General features: G+C 37.0%; 3 protein-coding genes across 3 annotated transcripts; all 3 read right to left on the bottom strand.

Moving 5' to 3' along the window:
• Nucleotides 1–265: 265 nt before the first annotated feature.
• Nucleotides 266–1,225, bottom strand: LOC131198038 (olfactory receptor 11H6-like). The gene has a single exon (XM_058182547.1). It carries the CDS (start codon nt 1,223–1,225, stop codon nt 266–268), a length of 960 nt encoding a protein of 319 aa, XP_058038530.1.
• A 6,996-nt stretch (nt 1,226–8,221) lies between these two features.
• LOC131198434 (olfactory receptor 11G2-like) lies at nt 8,222–9,151 on the bottom strand. The gene has a single exon (XM_058183076.1). The coding sequence runs from the start codon at nt 9,149–9,151 to the stop codon at nt 8,222–8,224; it is 930 nt and encodes a 309-aa protein (XP_058039059.1).
• A 6,868-nt stretch (nt 9,152–16,019) lies between these two features.
• On the bottom strand, nt 16,020–16,958 carry LOC131198592 (olfactory receptor 11G2-like). Its single transcript, XM_058183395.1, has one exon. The coding sequence runs from the start codon at nt 16,956–16,958 to the stop codon at nt 16,020–16,022; it is 939 nt and encodes a 312-aa protein (XP_058039378.1).
• Nucleotides 16,959–22,693: the final 5,735 nt, after the last annotated feature.

Below are 22,693 nucleotides of genomic sequence, written 5' to 3' on the forward strand. Positions count from 1 at the left end.
GACATCTTCGGACAGTGCTGGCTCCTTGGCTTAGATATGGTTTCCTCCTAGAGCTGGAAACAATTAGCACTCATGTGTGGGGGAACTTTTACCTTAAGAAAACTTTTTGGAAACAACTGGTTAAGAAAATTTGCATTGATTTTTGTGTGAGACAGAGTTGAGGAGAAATAGGGAGGAGACTGCATTCAGGGCTACATTACCTCTCATTTATGCAGCAAAGTAAACAAAACTTGGATTTTGTACCAGCAGGTGAGATTGACGTCATTTATACTGCAATTTTTGATATTATTGACCCTGATATTTCTGCCAATAATTTGTGCAGTGCCTTCTTCACTTGATCATTCCTCAGGCAGTAGATCAAGGGATTGAGAAAAGGTATAATGGCAACATAGAAGAGTGTTATTGTCTTATTAATCTTTAAATGGCTTCCTCCAACTGGAATTAGATACATTGCTCCTACCGTGCTACAGAAAAGTGTCACCACCAAGAGATGCATAGATATAGTGTTGAAGCCCTTCCTACAATTCCCTTTACTGGAGGATTTCATCAAAGTGTAAATCACAGTGCCATAGGATAGCATAACAAATAATACATTGCTTAAAAACAGAATGTTCACAATAATTTGGCAAATCAAAGTAGCATTTCCAAGAGGAGGACAAGCCAAGGACAGAAGTGGAACAAGGTCACACACAAAATGATCAATAATGTTGGGTCCACAGTAGGATAACTTAGAGAGGAAAACAACAGGTGTGATGTACCCCAGGAAACCAAGGATCCAACAAGCGATTACCAGAATATAACAGGAATGTGGGGTCATAATGATCTGGTAGTGTAATGGGTGGCAGATGGCTAAGTATCGATCTAAAGCCATGGCTGAAAGGAAGAAGAATTCAGTGGTGCCAAGAGAAAACAAGAGATAGAACTGGAGGAAGCAAGCATAGAAAGAGATAACCTGGTTATGGGTCACAAGGTCAAAAAGCATGCGGGGAATTGTGGTGGTCACATAGCACATCTCCAGCCAAGAAAAGTTGCTCAGCAGGATGTACATGGGAAGCTGGCCCAGATGGTTATCTCGACAGACCAGGGTTATAATGGTGCTGTTTTCAACCAGTGTTAGAACATAAAGGATAATCAAGAAAACAAGCAATAAGAAGCTTTTTTGCTGATCGATTCCAAATCCCAGCAAAATGAATTCCTGGGCTCCAGTCCCATTGGCCAACTCCATCTGGAATCATATAATAAAGCCACTATCACATAAAAAGGCATTTTAAAAACATTAAAAGATGTATATGGTGTTGTTCAGTTGCTATGTTGGGGTCATTTCTTCATGACCCCATGGACCGCAGCATGCCAGGCTCCTTTAGTCTGCCCAAACTCATGCATTGATGATGGTGTTGATGATCCTATCTAACCATCTCATCCTCTGCCATCCTCTTCCCCTTTGCTTTCTGCCTTTCCCAACCTCAGGGTCATCTCTTCTTTCTTGGTGGACAAAATATTTGGGCTTCAAAAGATTTATATAGTCACCCATATTATAACCACACCTTGGGCTGTGATGTAATTATTTTATATATGATAAACCTAACTTAATATTATCTTCATACTAATGAATTAATGAGGTTAGATACTCATGTTCATTAAACAGTATCATGGTGCTTGATACCTGAGGAACAAAATACATTATGTTCTTTCTTTCTTTCTTTCTTCCTTCCTTCCTTCCTTCCTCTCTCTCTCTCTCTCTCTCTCTCTCTCTCTCTCTCTTTCTTTCTTTCTTATTTATTTAATACCCTGTTTTCCCCAAAATAAGACATCTCCTGATAATAAGGCCATTCGGGCCTTTGAGTGCATGGTAAGAAGTCCAAGCACTTATTTCAGGGTTCAAAAAATATAAGACAGGGTTTTATTTTTGGGGAAACACAGTATTATATATTATTAATATTACTTCTTTTTTGCATGTACAATTAATTATCATAACAAACTAGATAACTAGGGGTTGCTTGATGCCTTGTGTCAGTACAATAAATGGGAAAGCCATGACAATTTGTTTGGCTCTTGACTTATAATGGGCATGTACCAAAATCACACGGGATAGACTTTGAAGATTAAAGTGGGAGTATCATCCACTACAGTTCATTTATCTATTCTTCCTATCCAACAGTTCTCATAAATAGAATTTCAAGTTTCATACCTTAGCAGAGTAAAAATATTGGTCCCTATAATGGTAAGGTCATCAGAAAAGCTGGTTGCTGTATATTATTGATATATGTGCCTTGAAGAGTGATGCAGAATAAATCATGCTGTGACATTGATAGTAGAAAGGCTCACTATGTATGTATAATAAGTAAGAGCTCGAATATTGTAGAAAGATTCTCCCAGTTGACTTTTATCATTATCTGGAAATGGAACCTGGGAATATGAAAAGCCAATTTGCAATGAAATAATATATCTCAGGAGAAAGAATTCTACTTACACCAACATTTCCTCAAAAATATATTTTGAAGAAAATATCTAAGAAAGTTTTAATAACAGAGTTGGAAGGAACCTTGGAAGTCTTCTAGTCAAGGGGTCTCCAAACCCTTGTCTGTGGATTGGCACCAGTCTGTAGCATGGCAGAAACCAGACCATGCAAACAAGCAAAGCCCTATCTATGGAAAGTAAGCAAGCAATGAAACCATGCTCCCTCCAGTCCGTGGAAAAACCTTTCTCTATGGAGCTGGTCCGTCTTGCCCAAAAGATTGAGTGCCATTGTTCTAGTTCAATTCTTTGCTCAAGCAGGAGACCCTATATCATTCCAGACAGGTGGCTGCCCAAATTTTGTTAATAACCTCAGTGTTGGAGCACCTCTAACTTCTGAAGGCAAGCCAGTGTCAGGAAATTTCACCAGGGATTTCTAGATTGCTTCTCTCCTTGATTATTTTCCATCCATTGCTTCTTGTCCTGTCTTCAAGTGCTTTGGAGAATAGCTTGATCTTTGTGGTAGTCCCTTAACTTAAATTGATATTGATTGTTTCCTGATTGCTTATTTGTACTCTATGACTATCATTAAGTGTTGCACCTTAGAATTCTTGATGAAGGTATCTTTTCTTTTATGTACACTGAGAACATATGCACCAAGACAAATTCCTAGTGTGTCCAATCACACTTGGGCAATAAAAATTCTATTCTATTCTATTCTATTCTAGTCTAGTCTAGTCTAGTCTAGTCTAGTCTAGTCTAGTCTAGTCTAGTCTAGTCTAGTCTATTCTTAGATATCGGAACACTGCTATCATGTCACATCTAGTCTTTCTTTTCATTAGACTAGTTAAATACCAATTCCTGCAACTGTTCTTTGTATGTTTTAGTTTCCAGTCCTCTATTTATTTATTTATTTATTTATTTATTTATTTTTCATATTTTTATACCGCCCTATCTCCCTAGGGACTCAGGGCGGTTTACAGGCAGATAAAAATACATATAAATACACAATAAAACATACAATTAAAAAACTTATTCTAAAAAGCCAATTAGTTAAAATATCAAAGTACATAATAAAAACCCGTTAAAACCAATTAAATTTAAAATCTAAAATCTAATCCAGTCCTGCGCAGATGAATAGATGAGTTTTAAGCTCTAATCATCTTTTCTTTTTTCCCCCAGAAAAAAGAATTCTACTTTATTAACTATTCTTCACTCTCCACTGTGTATTCAGGGAGATTGCCATTTGCTTCAATATTATTCTGCAAATGCAGCTTGTTTGTAAGAAATTTTGGTTAGAAATCACATTGGAACCTATTTGAAAATTTACCGGGAAAAGATTGCAAAACGAATATAGTAAATATCCTGAAATTCCAGAGATTTATCGCCCATCACTTCCTGTAGTGATTATTTAGTGGGTTTATATATATGATTTATATTGATATATTGACCATCATTTGTGTTGTAAATGTTGTACCTTGATGAAGGTATCTTTTCTTTTATGTACACTGAGAGCATATGCACCAAGACAAATTCCTTGTGTGTCCAATCACACTTGGCCAATAAAAAAATTCTATTCTATTCTATTCTATTCTATTCTATTCTATTCTATTCTATTAATGGAATTAGCAATGCAAAGTAACAGTGAAAGCAGTCCACAACTGATCAGTAATGGCTTTCTCTATACTTCCTGAGACCTGGTGCTATATAATGAATTATATGAGGCAAAAAAAAAAAGTCCATTCTGAATACCACGAACAGGCAATTGCTTTGCATCCTATATCTAGGTGTGGGGGCACCTACCCTCTTGGAACGAGCTTCCTCCTGGACTCCGTCAACTTCCTGACCTCCGAATCTTTCGCCACGAGCTGAAGACGTATTTATTCTTCCAAGCAGGACTGGCATAAAATGGGTTTTTAAATTGGATTTTAAATGGGGTTTTATATTATGTATTTTATACTTAAATTATTGGCTATATTGAATAAGTTTTTTAATTGGTTTTATTGTATTGTATTGTATTGTATTGTATTGTATTGTATTGTATTGTATTGTATTGTATTGTATTTTATCTGGCTGTTAACTGCCCTGAGTCCTTCGGGAGAAGGGTGGTATAAAAATTAAATAATAATAATTATTATTATTATTATTATTATTATTATTATTATTATTATTATTATTATTATTATTATTATTATTATTATTATTATTATTATTATCATCATCATCATCATCATCATCATCATCATCTAAATGTATGATCTTGCCAAACTTTTCTTATCACTGTAGTAGTTATGGGCATTGTTTCATCTGTTTATCCCACCCACTGTACTCACTCTCTCTCTCTTTTTAAAAAAAAGTTTTTATTGGTTTTATTACAACAACACAACACAAGCATACATAACATAAACACATAAGATGTGTTTTCTTTTTACATGTCAGTTTCGTTCCATCTACTTTCTGCTTTATATATTCCTGTTTTTTTTTCTCTTTTATCGTCTTTGTCTTTTTCGTCCCTTTTTATCAAGTTCTATTTATTTAAAACATTTTACACATTTGTCATCTTCTCTTCTCCATCATTTATGTCTATTTACTTTTCCTATTCTCTAACCACTCGTACCACTTGGTCCATACTTGATTGTACTCTGTCTCTTCCTTTTCTTTTATTTCTCTCGTTAATTTATCCATCTCCGCACAGCCCAGAATTTTCTTGATTATTTCTTCCTCTGTTGGTATGTTTTCATTTTTCCAAAACTGTGGGTAGACAATCCTTGCCGCCGTGATTATATGTAATATCAAATACTGAATTTCTTTACTGTAGGTTGTGGTTAATATCCCAAGTAAAAATGTCTCTGGTTTCAGGTCCACATTATATCCACTTATCTCTTCTATCCAGTTTCTAATTCTGGACCAATATTTTTTTTGCTTTAGGAGATGAGCACTAGAGGTTCCAGAAACTTTTTTTTGCATTTCCAACAGTTTGAAGAATTATTAGGAAATATTTTAGCAAGCTGTATTCGTGTAAAATGCCATCTGTAAAACATTTTTAGCTGGTTTTCCTTGAGTGTCGTCGATAGTGTGAATTTAATGTTTATTTCTCATAATTTTTCCCATTTCTCCAATTCTACATTATAGCCAAAATTTTCACCCATCTAATCATGGTGTCCTTAACTACCTCTTCCTCCATTTTGTACCTAAGTAGATATTTATATATATTACTAATTAATTTTATTTCTGTTCCATGAATAATTTTGTCCAATTCTTGCGGTTCCTTTTGTATTTCATACCTTTTTTTTTATCTCTTACAACTTTAGATTGGATGTGTCTGAATGTCCACCAATCTGTCACCCTACCAATATCTTGTTCTAGTTCCTGTTTCTTTTTCAAATCTCCCAGGTCATTTTTCCTTATATCTAATTATCTTATTTTTCTCCAGTAAATTTGGATATATCAATGCTTCAGTTGGTGATAACCACACTGGAATTCTTGTATAATGTTTTTGTTTTATCTTTTCCCAAACCTGTAACAATGCATCCCTGATCCAGTATATTTGAAAATATTTATGTGTTTTATACTTCTTGTCCCAGAGGAATGTATGCCACCCTGCTTATAAATCATGTCCTTCTATTGTTAACACTCTGTTATTTTTCAGCTCCATCCAGTCTTTTAACTAGACTAGATTCGCTGCTTGATGATAAATTTCCCATTCTGGTAACGCCAATCCCCCTCTATCCTTTGTATCTTGGTGTAATTTCAATTTAATCCTGGGCTTTTTTCTTTGCCATCTAAATTTAGAGATTAATTTGTTTAATTCTTGAAAAAATGTTTTTCTTAATTTCAGTGGTATCACTTGGAACAGAAATAGCATTCTCGGCAGTATATTCATCTTCACTGTTGCTATTCTACCTAAAAATGAGATTTGCAACTTTTCCCAATTTCCTAAATCTTTTTTTATTTCATGTACCAATTTGTCATAGTTGTCCTCCTTAATTGAGAAGCATTTCACTGTAAGCCAAATTCCAAGTACTTTATTTTCTTAGTTGTCTTCATTTTTATTTTGTCTTCTAATTCAATTTCCTGCTTTTTGTGAGTTTTTTTGTAATCAATTTAGATTTATTTTTACTAATTTTGAGTCCCGCTACCTCTCCAAATTCTCTCTCTTTTTTTTTTTTATGATTTAGGGATAAGACCAATAAAGGTAAAGGTAAAGGTTCCCCTCACACATACATGCTAGTTGTTCATGACTCTAGGGGGTGGTGCTCATCTCCGTTTCAAAGCCGAAGAACCAGATGATGTCCAAAGATGTCTCTGTGGTCATGTGGCCGGCATGACTCAATGCCAAAGGCGCATGGAATGCTGTTACCTTCCCATCAAAGGTGGTCCCTATTTTTCTACTTGCACTTTTTATGTGCTTTCGAACTGCTAGGTTGGCAGAAGCTGGGAGAAGTAACAGGAGCTCACCCCGTTACACGGCAGCACCAGAGATTCGAACCGCTGAACTGCTGACCTTTCGATCAACAAGCTCAGCGTCCTAACCACTGAGCCAATACGTCCCCCAATTACCCAATTAGGATTAGATTAATGTTAGAATTAGAAGACAGTAGGATTTGTCATGTCAGTATTGGTGGAATTATCCTTGGTGGTTCCTTGATTAGGCAGTTGTTTATCATTTGATTTTTTTGGGTCTTAATTGATGATTGATTGTTGTTATTAACTTTACATTGTTATTAATAACATAATGTAAATAAAAATTAAGCATTTCAAGCTGTATGTCCCCGACTTACCACATTTCATTTAGTGACCATTCAAAATTACAACGTAACTGAAAAATGTGATGCATGACTGTTTTTCAAACTTGCAAACTGTTGCAGCATTCCCATGGTCTCATAATTCAGATGCTTTGCCACTGGCACGTATTTATGACAATTAATAATAATGTTTTAATAATTGCAGTGTTCCAGGTCACCTTATCACTTGTTATGACCTTTTGACAAGCAAAGTCAACGGGGAAATCAGATTCACTTAACAATTGCATTACTAACTTAACCACTGCGGCGCTTCACTTAATAACTGTCATAAAATGGGTCAAAACTCAGTTAACAACTGTTTCACTTCGCAACAGAAATTTTGGCTCCATTGTGATCATAAGTCGAATGCCACCTGTCTCTTCTAGAGGGGATAATATCAAATGTACACTGTTTTCTGTGAGAATTACATATCAGAAGCATCAGTAAATGCTTTCAAAGTAAAGAAATATTTCTGCTCAGGTATCCAGTTCAACTTTGTACACTCCATCCAGAATATTGGATTCATCTAGTCTTTCCTATTTTATCCATTTCTTCTATGGTGAAATACTTCTCAAGCTATTTAAGGTATGATAAGTACTGCCATCCATAAGATATTTCTATCCAGTTTTAAAACCATCTATTAGGAAAGAACTGAAGAAGCTTCTTGGATGTGAAGCGAAGCATCTTCAAGGAAAAATAAAGAAAGGCCAGTTGCCTCTTGAAAAAGCACCTTTGGGACAACCATGACTGGATGACTAAGAATTTCCATAGATACTATTAGGAAAGGCAAATATTTTGAAACAATGAGACAAGCAGGAGAATATGCATTTTCTTCACTGTATCGTATGTCAGAGAGTTCATGAGTCTTTCCATCTTTCAGACTAGTCAGACCCCTTCTTTTCCCCTAAATGAATTAAAAATTTGGATTTTCTCCAGTCAGATTTATGTCTTTTCCACTGTGATCTTTTTCAGGAGAAATCTTATCATATTCTTCTAATCAGCTTGCCCAGTGCCTCTTTCATTTTGTCATTCCTCAGACAGTAGATCAACGGATTGAGAAATGGCGTGATAGCAGCATAAAATACTGCGATCGCCTTACTAATGTTTGGGCGGCTTTCACCATGTGGAATTACATACATGGCTCCCACAGTACCATAGAAAAGCGTCACCACTAGGAGATGCATGGAGACGGTAGAGAAGCCCTTTGTGCACTGACATTTGCTGAAGGATTTCATCAAAGTGTAGATCACGTTGCCATAGGAAAATATCACAAAGAAGACATTGACCGAAAACAGTGTTTGTATGCTAACTTGCATGACAATTGGAGCCTTCCCAAGAGGCGGACAAGCTAAGGAAAGAATTGGTACAGGATCACAGACAAAGTGGTTGATGATGTTGTCTCCACAAAATGACAATTTGGAGATCAAAACAACTGGGAGAAGGAATCCCAGAAAGCCAAACAACCAACATCCAGTTATTAATCTATAGCAGAAGTTTGGGGACACAATAGTGGGATAATGCAAGGGGTGGCAGATAGCTAAGTAGCGATCTAAAGCCATGGCTGAGAGGAAGAAAAATTCAGTGTTGCCAAGTGAGAAGAAGGCATAAAATTGGAAGAAGCAGGCATGGAAGGAGATGACCTGGTTTTGGGTTGCCAGATTGTAAAGCAAGCGGGGAATACTGGTGGTCACATAGCAAATCTCCAGCCAAGAAAAATTGCTTAGCAGGATATACATGGGGAGTTGGCTCAACTGATTATCTATAAGGACCACAGTGATGATTGTGCTATTTTCAACCAAAGTGAACACATAAAGGACAATCAAGAAAGTAAACAGCAGGAACTGCTTCTTCTGATCCATTCGAAATCCCAGCAAAATGAATTCCTGGACTGCTGTTCCATTGGTCAATTCCATCTGTAATCGTATATAAGAATCACTGTCATATAAAGTTGCATTTGTTATTATCTCAGATGTCTATTGGATTAGCTTGAAAGAGAAACATATTCATGAATATATACTACTAGCTGGACACCCGTCCTCCGCTACGAAACTATGTGCTCGGACTTGATAGATTGACACTTACAGCTTGAAAATTAATGAGTAGTTATGATCGGCCTCTCCTATCCTCCTTCTCTCCCTCAGGCTGGCCCCACTGATCCTCTCCCAAACTCCCAGCCCTCAGGCCAGCTGAGTCCACGCCCACGTCCAAGTGGCAGTTGGAACAGAGTTTTTTTCAGGTGCTTAGCATCAGAGCGCCTTAATAATAATATAGCAAATACTAATGCCCTGATGGTCATTTCGAAAAATCCTTTCTAAGCGAATACCTAGAAGCCAAGAGGAACATATGTGCAAAATTTCAAGTTTGTAGGCTTTACAATTCTGGAGATTTCGTGATGCTGTGTGAATTCTTTTTGCTTATAGATAGATAGATAGATAGATAGATAGATAGATAGATAGATAGATAGATAGATAGATTATGGTCATTCAGTAATCAGTTGCCATTTTTCTATGAATTGCCAGAAATGATAAAGTTCTACCATATCTTTCCTAATGACCAGCAAAGAAGATGAATTTTTCCAATATTTATCTGCATCATATAGATATATGATATTTTGGAAAAAAAGGTTGTTCTGAAGTTTAATTATAATATTTGAAATGCACTGGGGTTTTTTTCAGAAGCTACAAAGCTGTGCTGAAATGTTCATCAAAAAATATGAAACAATAACTGAGAAAACATTAATATTCAAGAATCAAAATCAGCTGATACATCAAACAGCTCACAAACCTGTTTTGTCCCATAACCAAAAACAATACAGTATGATTACAGAGTATATTTTGGTTTTAAAAAAACAAATAATTATCTGTTTTATTGTGTTATTTTCACTAATAATCCTAAACTTGAAAAATATGCCCTACTATGAGCATAAAAAATTCTACATGGTACAGGGGTGAAATCTACTTACCTTCCTTTCTGGCTCAGAAGCATACGCACCACACATGCATACTCACTTCACTTGCACATGCAACACATGCACGCACAGACCTTCTGCGCATGTGAAGAATATAAAAAACACATTACTTCCTGGTTAAACCCAGGAAGTAATGACACCCGGGCAGGTGGGTGGAGCTTCACTCTGCCATCGCTACCGGATCACCGAACCAGCGGCCACGATCGCTACCAGATTGCGCGATCCAGTCCGAACTAGGAGCATTTCATCCCTGATATGATACATGTCTATATGGCTTCCTCTAGCATTGACTAAGAGATATTGAATCAAACTGAATCAAAAGCTTTGCAGAAGTCTATGTAGAGTGCATCTATTGATCAAGGAAAAGCAATAGATGCAATCTATATAGACTTCTGCAAAGCTTTTGACACAGTAGTACACGATAAACTACTCCTCAAACTAAAATCCTACGGCATTTCGGGACCTCTTCACAATTGGATAAACGCCTTCCTGTCAAACAGACAACAAGTGGTCAAAATTGGCAACGCTATATCAAATCCTGTTCCTGTCAAAAGTGGCATTCCCCAAGGTAGTGTTCTTGGACCAACACTCTTCATACTATACATAAATGATCTCTGTGATCTCATCTGAAGTTATTGTGTTCTCTTTGCTGACGATGTCAAACTATTTAATACCACTAATAATACTTCTACCTTTCAAGAAGACCTCGATTTAATTTCCGATTGGTCTAAAACTTGGCAACTCCAAATCTTAACCAGCAAATGCTCAGTCTTACATATTGGAAAAAAGAATCCTATCAACAAGTACAAACTTGATGGTCATTACCTTACTGACGACCCCCACCCTGTCAAAGATCTTGGAGTTCTCATATCAAATGACCTTAATGCCAAAGCCCACTGCAACTACATAGCAAAAAAGGCCCTAAGAGTTGTAAACCTAATTTTACACAGCTTCTTTTCCAAAAACTCTACACTACTAACTAGAGCATACAAAACATTTGCCAGACCTATTCTTGAATATAGTTCATCCGTCTGGAACCCATACCACATCTCTGACATAAATACAATAGAACGAGTCCAGAAATATTTTATTAGAAGAGTTCTTCGCTCCTCCGAAAACAACAAAATACCTTATACCAACAGGCTTGAAATCCTGGGATTAGAAAACTTACAACTCCGTCGACTTCAACATGACCTGTGTTTAACACACAAAATCATCTATTGCAATATTCTTCCTATAAAAGACTACTTCAGCTTCAATCGCAATATTACAAGAGCAAAAAATAGATTCAAGCTTAATGTCAACAGATTCAAACTTGATTGCAGAAAATATGACTTCTGTAACAGAGTGGTTAATGCTTGGAACTGATTACCTGACTCCATAGTTTCTACTCAAAATCCCAAAATCTTCAACCAAAAACTGTCTACTATTGACCTCACCCCATTCCTAAGAGGACTATAAGGGGCGTGCATAAGAGCACAAAAGTGCCTACCGTTCCTGTCTTATTGTTCTCTTCATTATATCAAATTAATATAGTTGATGCATATTTTTTACTTATATATATATATATATATATATATATATATATATATATATATATATATATATATATATATATACATATATATTTTTTTTCTTCAAGATAGGTTGTTTTATTCATGACAATGTTTGTGTATACTGTTGTGACAAAAAGAAATTAAAAAAAATATTTTGCTGAAAACATTTGAGCCTTTCCTCACTTCCCCCACAGAAAAACTATATTGTTCTAAAAAAAAAATTCTAAATTTCCTTTGCTTCCATGATCCCCTGCAAAATCCTAACACAACTTGAGTATAAAGTGTCCTGTCCTGTAGACCAGTGTGAATAAGATGAGAAGCAGGCGTCCTTGTTGTTCAATTCTGAAGCCAAGCAGAATGAATTCCTGCAGTGTTATTGCATTAAACTGTTCCATCTGGAGCACAGTTCCCAGAGAAACAGTTGATCCAAAGTTTCCTATTTGAGCCTCAGAACTGATCCAACTTTTTTTTTAAATGGTATGAATCGGAGAGAGCAGGCAACAGAAGTTTTGGAAACAGCAGCCAAAACAAATCCGTCCTATTGTAGAATTGCTGGATCATGATTTAATACATTTCACTAGTAGTAATTTAGTAGTAATTTAGTAGTAATTTGCAATAAGTAAAATACCTATTAAAAGAGAAATTGATTAAAATCTTACCTACTGTATTTACCTACTGAGATTATTTAAAAAGTTTGTATTCTGTGATTTTTGTATACATATTCTTCTCTGAGAAAATATATTTCTGAATCATTTCTTTTTGCAAAACTCCCAGCATATTCTAGCAGTCATCTGCCACAGTCTATCGGAAACTGATCCAAAGTTATTCTCTTTTCTTCTCCCCACTCACATACTACTCTTAACAATTTAATCAACAAGACTTCAATAAACTCTGCATTTTCCCAGAAACCATCCTCAGCAGTCCAAACCATTTTTCAGATCTTAGTAAATCTTACTAAATCTTTCTTCTAAAATTATATTATTTAGTTTGGTTTGTTAATGATTCTTTCTGTACCATAGCTGTGCAGGATGAGCAGTTCCAACCAAGCAGGGACAAGGCAGTATGTCTGGTGCTCAGAGTTTCACTTGATTGTGAAGGAATAAAAGATTTAAGTTTGGTTATATGCTTCATACTGAATTTAAATCAATTTTTTCCCCAAAAAGGTTGCTACTGATTTCATCCAACAAAGAAAACCTTCTTGGGAACTGCTCTATTGAGAATAGATTTAAATCCATGAAAACAAAATTTCCTGTGAGAGTGAATAAATCAGTGGAGGGCAGGTTTCTCAAGGGTATTCAACATGAAGATTAAATGTGTTAAGATTGAAACTGGTAAGGTGTACATCAGTGATTCTCTGGAACCTACCACCCCCCACGACATAAAACAGTCTCCCTCCCAGAAAATTAGAAAAACAAAGTTTGCAATCACTGGTTCATCTCACCAAGAAGAAGGTCCACCTTGAAATGGGATTCTAATGCCCCCAAAATATTTATTTTATTAAAACAAGACTTTCCTTCTCATCTTATCTCCAATATCCTGCATGCTCCTTTGTGTACAGGCTGAATTCCTTAATAATATTTGAATCTGTATTTTTATGATCTACTTTTGAAGGCAGCAACTCTTTTCATTCAGCAACTCTTTTCCATCAGACTCAGAAGGTGTTCTTGAGAACATAATCTGATATGCACTTGACATTTTTGAGTATTTAAAATATCTGTCTTCCTCTTTGTGACTTTAAAGGCTTTGCATTAGAACAGGTTCAAAGTCAAAGGTGATTTCCTCTTGCCACACTTTTCTCTGAGCCATCAATAAACTGACTAGATTGTTACACCTTTGAACAAGAATGTTGGGATAGAGCTTTCTTGGAATTTAATAATAACAACAACAGAGTTGGAAGGGACCTTGGAGGCCTTCTAGTCCAACCCCCTGCCCAGGCAGGAAACCCTACACCATCTCAGACAGATGATTATCCAACATTTTCTTAAAAATTTCCAGTGTTGGAGCATTCACAACTTCTGCAGGCAAGTCGTTCCACTTATTAATTGTTCTAACTGTCAGGAAATTTCTCCTTAGTTCTAGGTTGCTTCTCTCCTTGATTAGTTTCCACCCATTGCTTCTTGTTCTACCCTCAGGTGCTTTGGAGAACAGCCTGACTCCCTCTTCTTTGTAGCAACCCCTGAGATATTGGAACACTGCTATCATGTCTCCCCTAGTCCTTCTTTTTATTAAACTAGAAATACCCAATTCCTGCAACCGTTCTTCATATGTTTTAGCCTTCATTCCCCTAATCATCTTTGTTGCTCTTCTCTGCACTCTTTCTAGAGTCTCAACATGTTTTTTACATCGTGGCGACCAAAACTGAATGCAATATTCCAAGTGTGGCCTTACCAAGGCATTATAAAGTGGCACTAACACTTCACGTGATCTTGATTCTATCCCTCTATTTATGCAGCCCAGAACTGTGTTGGCTTTTTTGGCAGCTGCTGCACACTGCTAGTCATATCTAAATGGTTGTCCACTAGGACTCCAAGATCCCTCTCACAATTACTACTATTGAGCAAGGTACCACATATACGGTACCTGTGCATTTTTTTTTTTGCCTAAATGTAGAACCTTACTTTATTATATTTATTATATTTATTATCGACTTCCTCGTGTCAAAGGCCAAGTTACCATCTGACTTAATCTGGGTTCCTCTGCACTCTTGGGATAATTTATTTAACACATTACCTGAAACAAAATTTTCCCAATCATTTTCGACAGAGGCCCACAGTTCACAGTGCCTTGTTGGGAAGGTGTGTTTTAATTACTAAACATAATCACCAATTCTTTCTCTGTCACCTGAAGTGAATATATAAATGAAATTGGTTGATAACATTTCTACATTGGGTTTACAAAAGATATTTATTAAAGTTGTTTGAGTGACATGATGATCTAGTAGTGAAGACACTTTCCTCCCACATAGAACATTGAGAAATCAATCCTAGGGAGCAGCAGATGTTTCTTTCCTAAAGTGCAAAGAAAATAATACCTGCTGTGAAATCCACCTGGCATCAGGAAGGGCATCCGGCCAGTAAACACTCAGCTCCATCCAGTTGACCTGACTGTACCACGAACTAAGGAATTACGGGGTCTTTAAAAGGGAGTTTTTAAATTTGTTAATATTGTCAGTGATTTTGTGAGATGAGACAAAGATAAAATGAAAACAAACCAAGTGTCTGGATAATAATTGAAAGGACTAAAGATTGACATGTGTTAAGAGCAAGGAGAGGGAATATGAAGTTGATTTGCAATGTCAGAAAAAAACCATGCTTGCAGAATGTTGTACATTTAGAATGAAAGAACATTGAACACAAGAGTTCATGTTGGACACACAATGGAGTGATTCATCCAAACTTCCTTCATTCCCTGAATAAAATTGGTAGACTTATACTGTTGCTGTTTTGAAAAATGTGGGAGTCATATATTCTTTCAAACATGCTTACAGCAGCCTCTCCTTCAGGTCTGCCAAGATAATGAGGTCGCCAAATCCTGCTCAGCCATAGCCTTGTTGGTTATCTCAACCTAAACTCAACCTAAACTTTCTATGGCAATCACATGCTTCCTATGGCAAAAATATCAGGAGTCTAGAGGAATCTTTTCCAAGTAACAACATTTATTACAAGATGCACATCTTTATGAACGACAGTTACAAAAATAGAAATTAAATTGGTGGAGGATGAGAGAAAAAAGAAGACAGATTAGTTATGCAGATACAGGTTACATGCAAAACAGATTACAAGTACTTCATCAATTAGCAAATGTAATGTATTAAAACCCATTGGGTTTCTTGAGATCTGATACTGATTGCACTCTTTTGATGTTTGTGGCTTCAATAATTTCTTATTCAATGGAAAAGGCTTACTTTTCCAGAAGAGTCACTCTGAGATCTGCTGTGAAACAGAAATAGATATGGCGTACTTGAAATGTGCTGATATTATATACTTGTTGAAATATTACAATTTGAAATAACAACTGCAAGAATAAACATTACTGATATTCATATAGCTATTATTATTATTATTAAAACTGCAAGAATAAATATTATTGGTATTAAAAGCAACATTACTATTAAGGTTTAAAGGATTCTACTATTAAATTGCATAACATTTCCTTTCTCTTCATTGCCCACAGTTGAAGGTGGCCACTTTCACAGCTATTTATCTACCCAACAACTACTTGATCCTGATAGAATCCAATTGAATTGCATTGATTTCACTATATAACTCCCTTCTTTCTCAAGAACCTAACCAGTGCTTCTTTCACCTGATTATTCCTGAGGCAGTAGATCAATGGATTGAGCAAAGGGGCAACAGCAGAATAGAACAGTGTCATCACTTTAGTATTCTTAGTATGATTTTTCTCGGTGTGTCCAATGTACATAGTGGCCACAGACCCGTAAAAAAGTGTCACCACTGCTAGGTGAGAAGACACAGTATAAATTCCTTTATTTCCAGTGTTTTCACTGGAGTTTTTTATCAGGGTGAAAATAATCCCCACATAGGAGGCCACAATGAAAAGGAAAGTGCCCAGAATCAAGACAGAAGTGATGACATAGCAGAAAAGAGAGAGAGATTCCAAGGGATGGCAAGCCAGAGCCAAAAGTCCTCCAGAGTCACAAATGTAGTGATCAATAGAGTTGGGACCACAAAAGGACAACCTGGAGATCAAGGACACTGGGACAATGTACCAGAGAAAGCCAATAACCCAACAAATAGTCACTAGGAAGAAGCACATCTTTTTAGACATAATCTGTGTGTATCGTAATGGATAGCAAATGGCCAAATACCGATCTAAGGCCATGGCTGAGAGAAAGAAGCATTCAGTAGTGCCAAGGGAGAAGAAGACATAAAATTGGATGAAGCAGGCATAGAAAGAGATGACCCCACCTGGGAAGGACAAGTCAAAGAGCATCCTTGGCACTGTAGCACTTACATAACAGACCTCCAGCCAGGAAAAGTTGCTCAGCAAAATGTACATAGGAAGGGAAGACAAATGAGCATCTTGAGATACTACCAGGATGATGGCCATGTTTTCAACCAAAGTGAGGCTGTAGACCAGTGTGAATGAGATGAGAAGAAGCAGGCGTCCTTGTTGTCCAACTCTGAAGCCGAGCAGAATGAATTCCTGCGGTGTTGTTGCATTAAACTGTTCCATCTGGAGAACAGTTCCCAGAGAAACAGTTGATCCAAAGTTTCCTATTTGAGCCTCAGAACTGATCCAACTTTTTTTTAAAATGGTATGATCCAACTTTTAAAATGGTATGAATCGGAGAGAGCAGGCAACATAGGTTTTGGAAACAGCAGCCAAAACAAATCCGTCCTATTGTAGAATTGCTGGATCATGATGCAATACATTTCACTATTAGTAATTTAGATTGCAATAAGTAAATTAAAAGAGAAATTGATTAAAATCTTACCTACTGTATTTGCCTACTGAGATTATTTAAAAAATTTGTATTCTGTGATTTTTGTATACATATTCTTCTCTGAGAAAATATATTTCTGAATCATTTCTTTTTGCAAAACTCCCAGCATATTCTAGCAGTTAGCTGCCACAGTCTATCAGAAACTGATCCAAAGTTATTCTCTTTTCTTCTCCCCACCCACTACTTTTAACAATTTAATCAAGAAAACTCATTCCTTCAATAAAGTCTGCATTTTCCCAGAAACCATCCTCAACAGTCCAAACCATTTTTCAGATCTTAGTAAATCTTGCTAAATCTTTCTTCTAAAATTATATTATCTATTTTGGTTTGTTAAGAATTCTTTCTGTACCATAGCTGTGCAGGATGAGCAGTTCCAACCAGGCAGGGACAAGGCAGTATGTCTGGTGCTCAGAGTTTCACTTGGTGGTGAAGGAATAAAAGATTTAAGTTTGGTTATATGCTTCATACTGAATTTAAATCAATTTTTTCCCAAAAAGGTTGCTACTGAGTTCATCCAACAAAGAAAACCTTCTTGGGAACTGCTCTATTGAGAATAGATTTAAATCTGTGAAAACAAAATTTCCTGTGAGAGTGAATAAATCAATGGAGAACATGTTTCTCAAGGGTATTCAACTTGAAAACTCAACATGTAAAGATTGAAGCTGGCAAGGTGGAGACCAGTGATTCTCAGGAACACACAAAACACTTTTTCCCGAAAATTAGGAAAAATGGGAGTTTGCAACCGGAACACTCTCTCATCTCACCAAGAAGGTTCACCTTGAAGTGGGATTCTAATGCCCTCAAATTCTTTCTTTTATTGAAACATACATTCGCTTCTCAGTTTATCTCCAATATCTAGATCCAGCAAGTTCCTTTGTTATACAGGCTGAATTCCTTAATTAATATTGGAAGCTGTATTTTTATGATCTACTTTTGAAGGCAGTCTTCTCACCATGCATTCAGCAACTTATTTGCATGAGGCTCAGTAAGATGTTCTTGAGAACATAACCTAATATCCAGATGACATTGTTGAGTAATTAAAATGTCCATCTCTTTCTCTGTGACTTTAAAGACTCTGCATTAGAACAGGTTTCAAAATCAAGGTGATTTCCTCTTGCTACACTTTTCTCCGTGCCACTAACAAACTGACTAGATTCTTCACTTTCCCTCATTAAACAAAAAGGAACTTCACACAAATCCATGGAGCACAAACAATGATCCTTAAAAAACTCCAAGAAAAGGGGGGAAATTAACCTTTTTATGGCTTAGATATACTGTCAATAGGATTTTGATTCTCATCCTCATAGATGGATCATGACAGGACTATGGGAGGGGCTTAGTAAAAATATTCAAAACTACTTAACTAATGAATGCCTGAAAAACAAACCCGATATAGCTAATAATGATGGGACCACCAGTGAAATTCACTTACCTTTGCTATCGGTTTGGGCCCGCTCCCGCGCAGGAGTGCACACATGCTATGCACACATGCACCTCTTCTACGCTTGCACAGAACCTTCTGCGCATGTGCAGATGGTTAAAAAAGGGACATAATGCCATACCGTGGGCGGAGCCTCCCACCACCGGTGCTACCAGTTCGGCAAGCCGGATAGAACCAATGGGGGGTGGGATTTCACCATTGGAAGGGACCAAGGTCAAAATCGGGGGAAAATATTCTACTGTCACCTTTAATAAGGGTTTCAGCAATGATGCCATTCTCAAATTTTTCTTACCATGTACATGTATACATTCATGTGCTGCTTCTCTGTGTCAGATAATATATGTGGGTATGTGCTTAATACATATTTATTTAGCAACAGCACTTAGACTTATACCTTGCTTTACAGTGCTTTACAGCCCTCTGTAAGTGGTTTACAGAGTCAGCAGGGCAGTGATTGACATCCGATGATCAGAGGCAACAAAATTACACCAACATAAAGCCAAATCTCTGAGCTTGGCAACAGCAATGCCTGCTCTTAATCCCTAATGTGGAATTAGAATGGATGGACATTCTGATATCTGATTTCCATCCAGTGAAACAAAATGCGACATATCTTGAAACATGTCTGCGGGTTGCTTGGGTGTTTATTATTATTTTATTTTAGCAGCTGAATATTTTTCTGTAACATTTCAAATGTGACCGCCTCCTCTACAACACATTCTACACTAATACCACTCTGTAAAGACTTAGTAAGACCACACCTAGAGTACTGCATCCAGTTTTGGTCACCACACTATAAAAAAAGATGTTGAGACTCTAGAAAAAATGCAGAGGAGAACAACCAAGATGATTAGGGGACTGGAGATTAAAACATATGAAGGACGGTTACAGGAACTGGGCATGACTAGTCTAGTGAAGAAAAGGACCAGGGGAGACATGATAGCAGTGTTCCAATATTTGAGGGGCAGCCACAGAGAAGAAGGGGGTCAAGCTATTCTCCAAAGCACCTGAAGGCCAGACAAGGAATAATGGATGGAAACTGAACAAGGGGAGATTCAACCTGGAAATAAGGAGAAATTTTCTGACAGTGAGAACAATCAACTAGTGGAACAGCTTGCCTTCGGAAGTTGTGGGAGCTTCATCACTTGAGACTTTCAAGAAGAGATTGAATTGCCATTTGTCAGAAATGTAGGGTCTCCTGCTGGGTGGGGGGTTGGACTAGATGACCTACAAACAGTGATGAAATTCAAATTTTTTTACTACCAGTTCTGTGGGGATGGCTTGGTGGGCATGGTGTGGCTTGGTGGGTGTGGCAGGGGAAGGATACTGTAAAATCCCCATTCCTTCCCCACTCCTGGGGGAAGGATATTGCAAAATCTCCATTCCCACCCCACTCTGGAGGCAGCCAGAGGTTGTATTTGCTGGTTCTCCGAACTACTGAAAATTTCTGCTACCGGTTCTCCAGAACCTGTCAGAACCTGCTGGATTTCACCCCTGCCTACAAGGTCCCTTCCAACTCTGTTAATCTGTTAAACATTCTAATCACTTGTGAGCTCAGAAAAGTTTACCATTAGACTTCTCAATGGTGCTTTTTCAAAAGGCTACTGGACTTTTTTTTTTTCCTTGAGAAAGACATTTTGCTTCTCATCCAAGAAGCTTCTTCAGAAAACGTGGATGAAAAGTGAAACTTCTTCCTCAAGGAAAAAACAAAAACAAAGTCCAGTTGCCTTTTGAAAAAGCACTTTTGAGGCAGCCATGACATGGATGACTGAGGATCTCCACAGATAAGACAAAAGGATTGATTATCTGCAAGAACTGACTTCATTCTACCATAAAGAAAAGCATCTTTCCATTTAAACAACAACCCCAAAGAACCCAAAATAAATACTCTTTGGGGTTTATGCATAATGAACTCTGTTCTTGTGAGACACAATCCCCAAGGGGCACCCAATGCTTAACACCAGGTGTGTAAATCACACAGCACATCCTTTTTTCCTGCTCGGTCCTTGAATATGATTTTTAAGTACCACTGTAAGAATGAGGGGATGATAGCTTTTTCTCACTCCCTACTCCTAGCACATGTCAGCATCTGTTCTGTTGGAGGGAGTGACATTGAGGTAAAGCATGAACTATTCTAACGAGATAAGGACTTACTTTGTGAAGACAGACCGTGGTGGAATTAATTAGATTAATTAATCTTCTTGAAAAGCTACCATCTTCTCAAGAAAGAAGAGATCTGGACAGCAAGATAGTATGAGGGATGATTAGCAACAATAAGCAATGGCTGTGGGTTTTTTTTATACTTCATTCCAAATTGTACAGTCAGACAAATATATGGGTTATCTACTTTGACTGATAACAGTTAACAAACGTCCAGCACTGTTTATTCTACTTCGCATCTATAGCTCAGCACAAAATAATGTTTATTTTCTAGGTCCTTCTGAGACTGCAGACTGTGCAATCAGATTTTAAATGAAGGATTCATCTAAACTGTTTAGTAACAGATGCCCCTTCTGTTTTCTCTTCCCTGAATATCCCCTGTCAAGAAAGATTTGGGAGAAACATATTCAAACAATCAGCACCCATTTCAATTCAGTTAAATCTCCTTTCAAGGATTAGAGAGTGCTTAATGAGGAAGAGAGAGACAATTCAGTGTAGTGGTTAAGGCATCAGACTAGAAACCAGGAGATTTCTAGTCATGCCTTAAGCACAAAGCCAGCTTGGTGACTTTGTGCCAGTCACTCTCTCTCAGCCCTAGGAAGGAGGCAATAGCAAATTTATTTATTTATTTATTTATTTATTTATTTATTTATTTATTATTTTTATTTTGTCACACAGTATATATAAACATAAGCATGAAATAACTAAACAATATATAAGCATATATATAAACATGAGTATATAATAACTATATTAATTGGATATAACGAAAGGAAACAATAGGACAGGAACGGTAGGCATGCTTGTGGTCTTATGCACGCCCCTTACAGACCTGTTAGGAATGGGGTGAGGTCAATGGTAGATAGTTTTTGGTTGAAGCTTTTGGGATTTTGGGAAGAGACCACAGAGTCAGGTAGTGTATTCCAAGTATTAACAACTCTGTTAGTGAAGTCATATTTTCTGCAATCAAGATTGGAGAGGTTAACATTAAGCTTAAATCTATTGTGTGCTCGTGTATTGTTGCAATTGAAGCTGAAGTAGTCTTCGACAGGAAGGACATTGTAATAGATGATTCATTAAGTTAAACAAATGGCTGCTGAAAAAAAAAATCATGGCAAATTGACTGCAGGGACATATCCAAATAGCCTCCAATATGACTGAATGGAAGAAAAAAAAATAAGGAAGCAGCTCCAGAGGAAACTATTATATTTAATGGATTAAAAATCTAGTCTGATACAAGGGAGCTTCCTGCAACAATGGAGAAGTTCAAAATTATTTCCAAAGATGGGGGGGGGGGTTTGTCAAGAAACTGTATCATATTTGAGAATTTCAGAAGTGTCTTCTTGTACTATGCTGAGGGAACTGATGAGGGCAATGAAATATTTGGAAAGGAGAAGGTGAGGGGAAATTCCCATCAGTGTTTTATCCTGCCTTCTATAGATACAGAGAGTGACATTGCATGAGAAGCTTCCCATCAAATGCTAGCCAGACCTATGAAAAAGTACAATCAAGCCAATGCCTCCTTTACTCATTTCACAGATCCTCTAGAAGGCAACGAGCCATTATGTTATAAACTTCATGGTCTCCAAACACTGTGTTCACTGTTCAGATTCTCCTTCCTTCCTTCCTTCCTTCCTTCCTTCCTTCCTTCCTTCCTTCCTTCCTTCCTTCCTTCCTTCCTTCTCCTCTACTCCCTCACCTTGTGATTTTTAATCACAGTATGCGAAGATATAACTTGCTGAGTAAGATGGGGAGTTTTGTTTAGCTTCTTGATCTGGAAGAGAAGTCCAAAATAGTATAAGAAGACACAAAATGAAGTTATAGAATATGATTCAAGGTGGAAACTATCTCATCTTATTGCAG

This window comes from Ahaetulla prasina, chromosome 4 (assembly GCF_028640845.1).
Source record: "Ahaetulla prasina isolate Xishuangbanna chromosome 4, ASM2864084v1, whole genome shotgun sequence".
In the NCBI taxonomy this organism is placed as follows: Eukaryota; Metazoa; Chordata; class Lepidosauria; order Squamata; family Colubridae; genus Ahaetulla; species Ahaetulla prasina.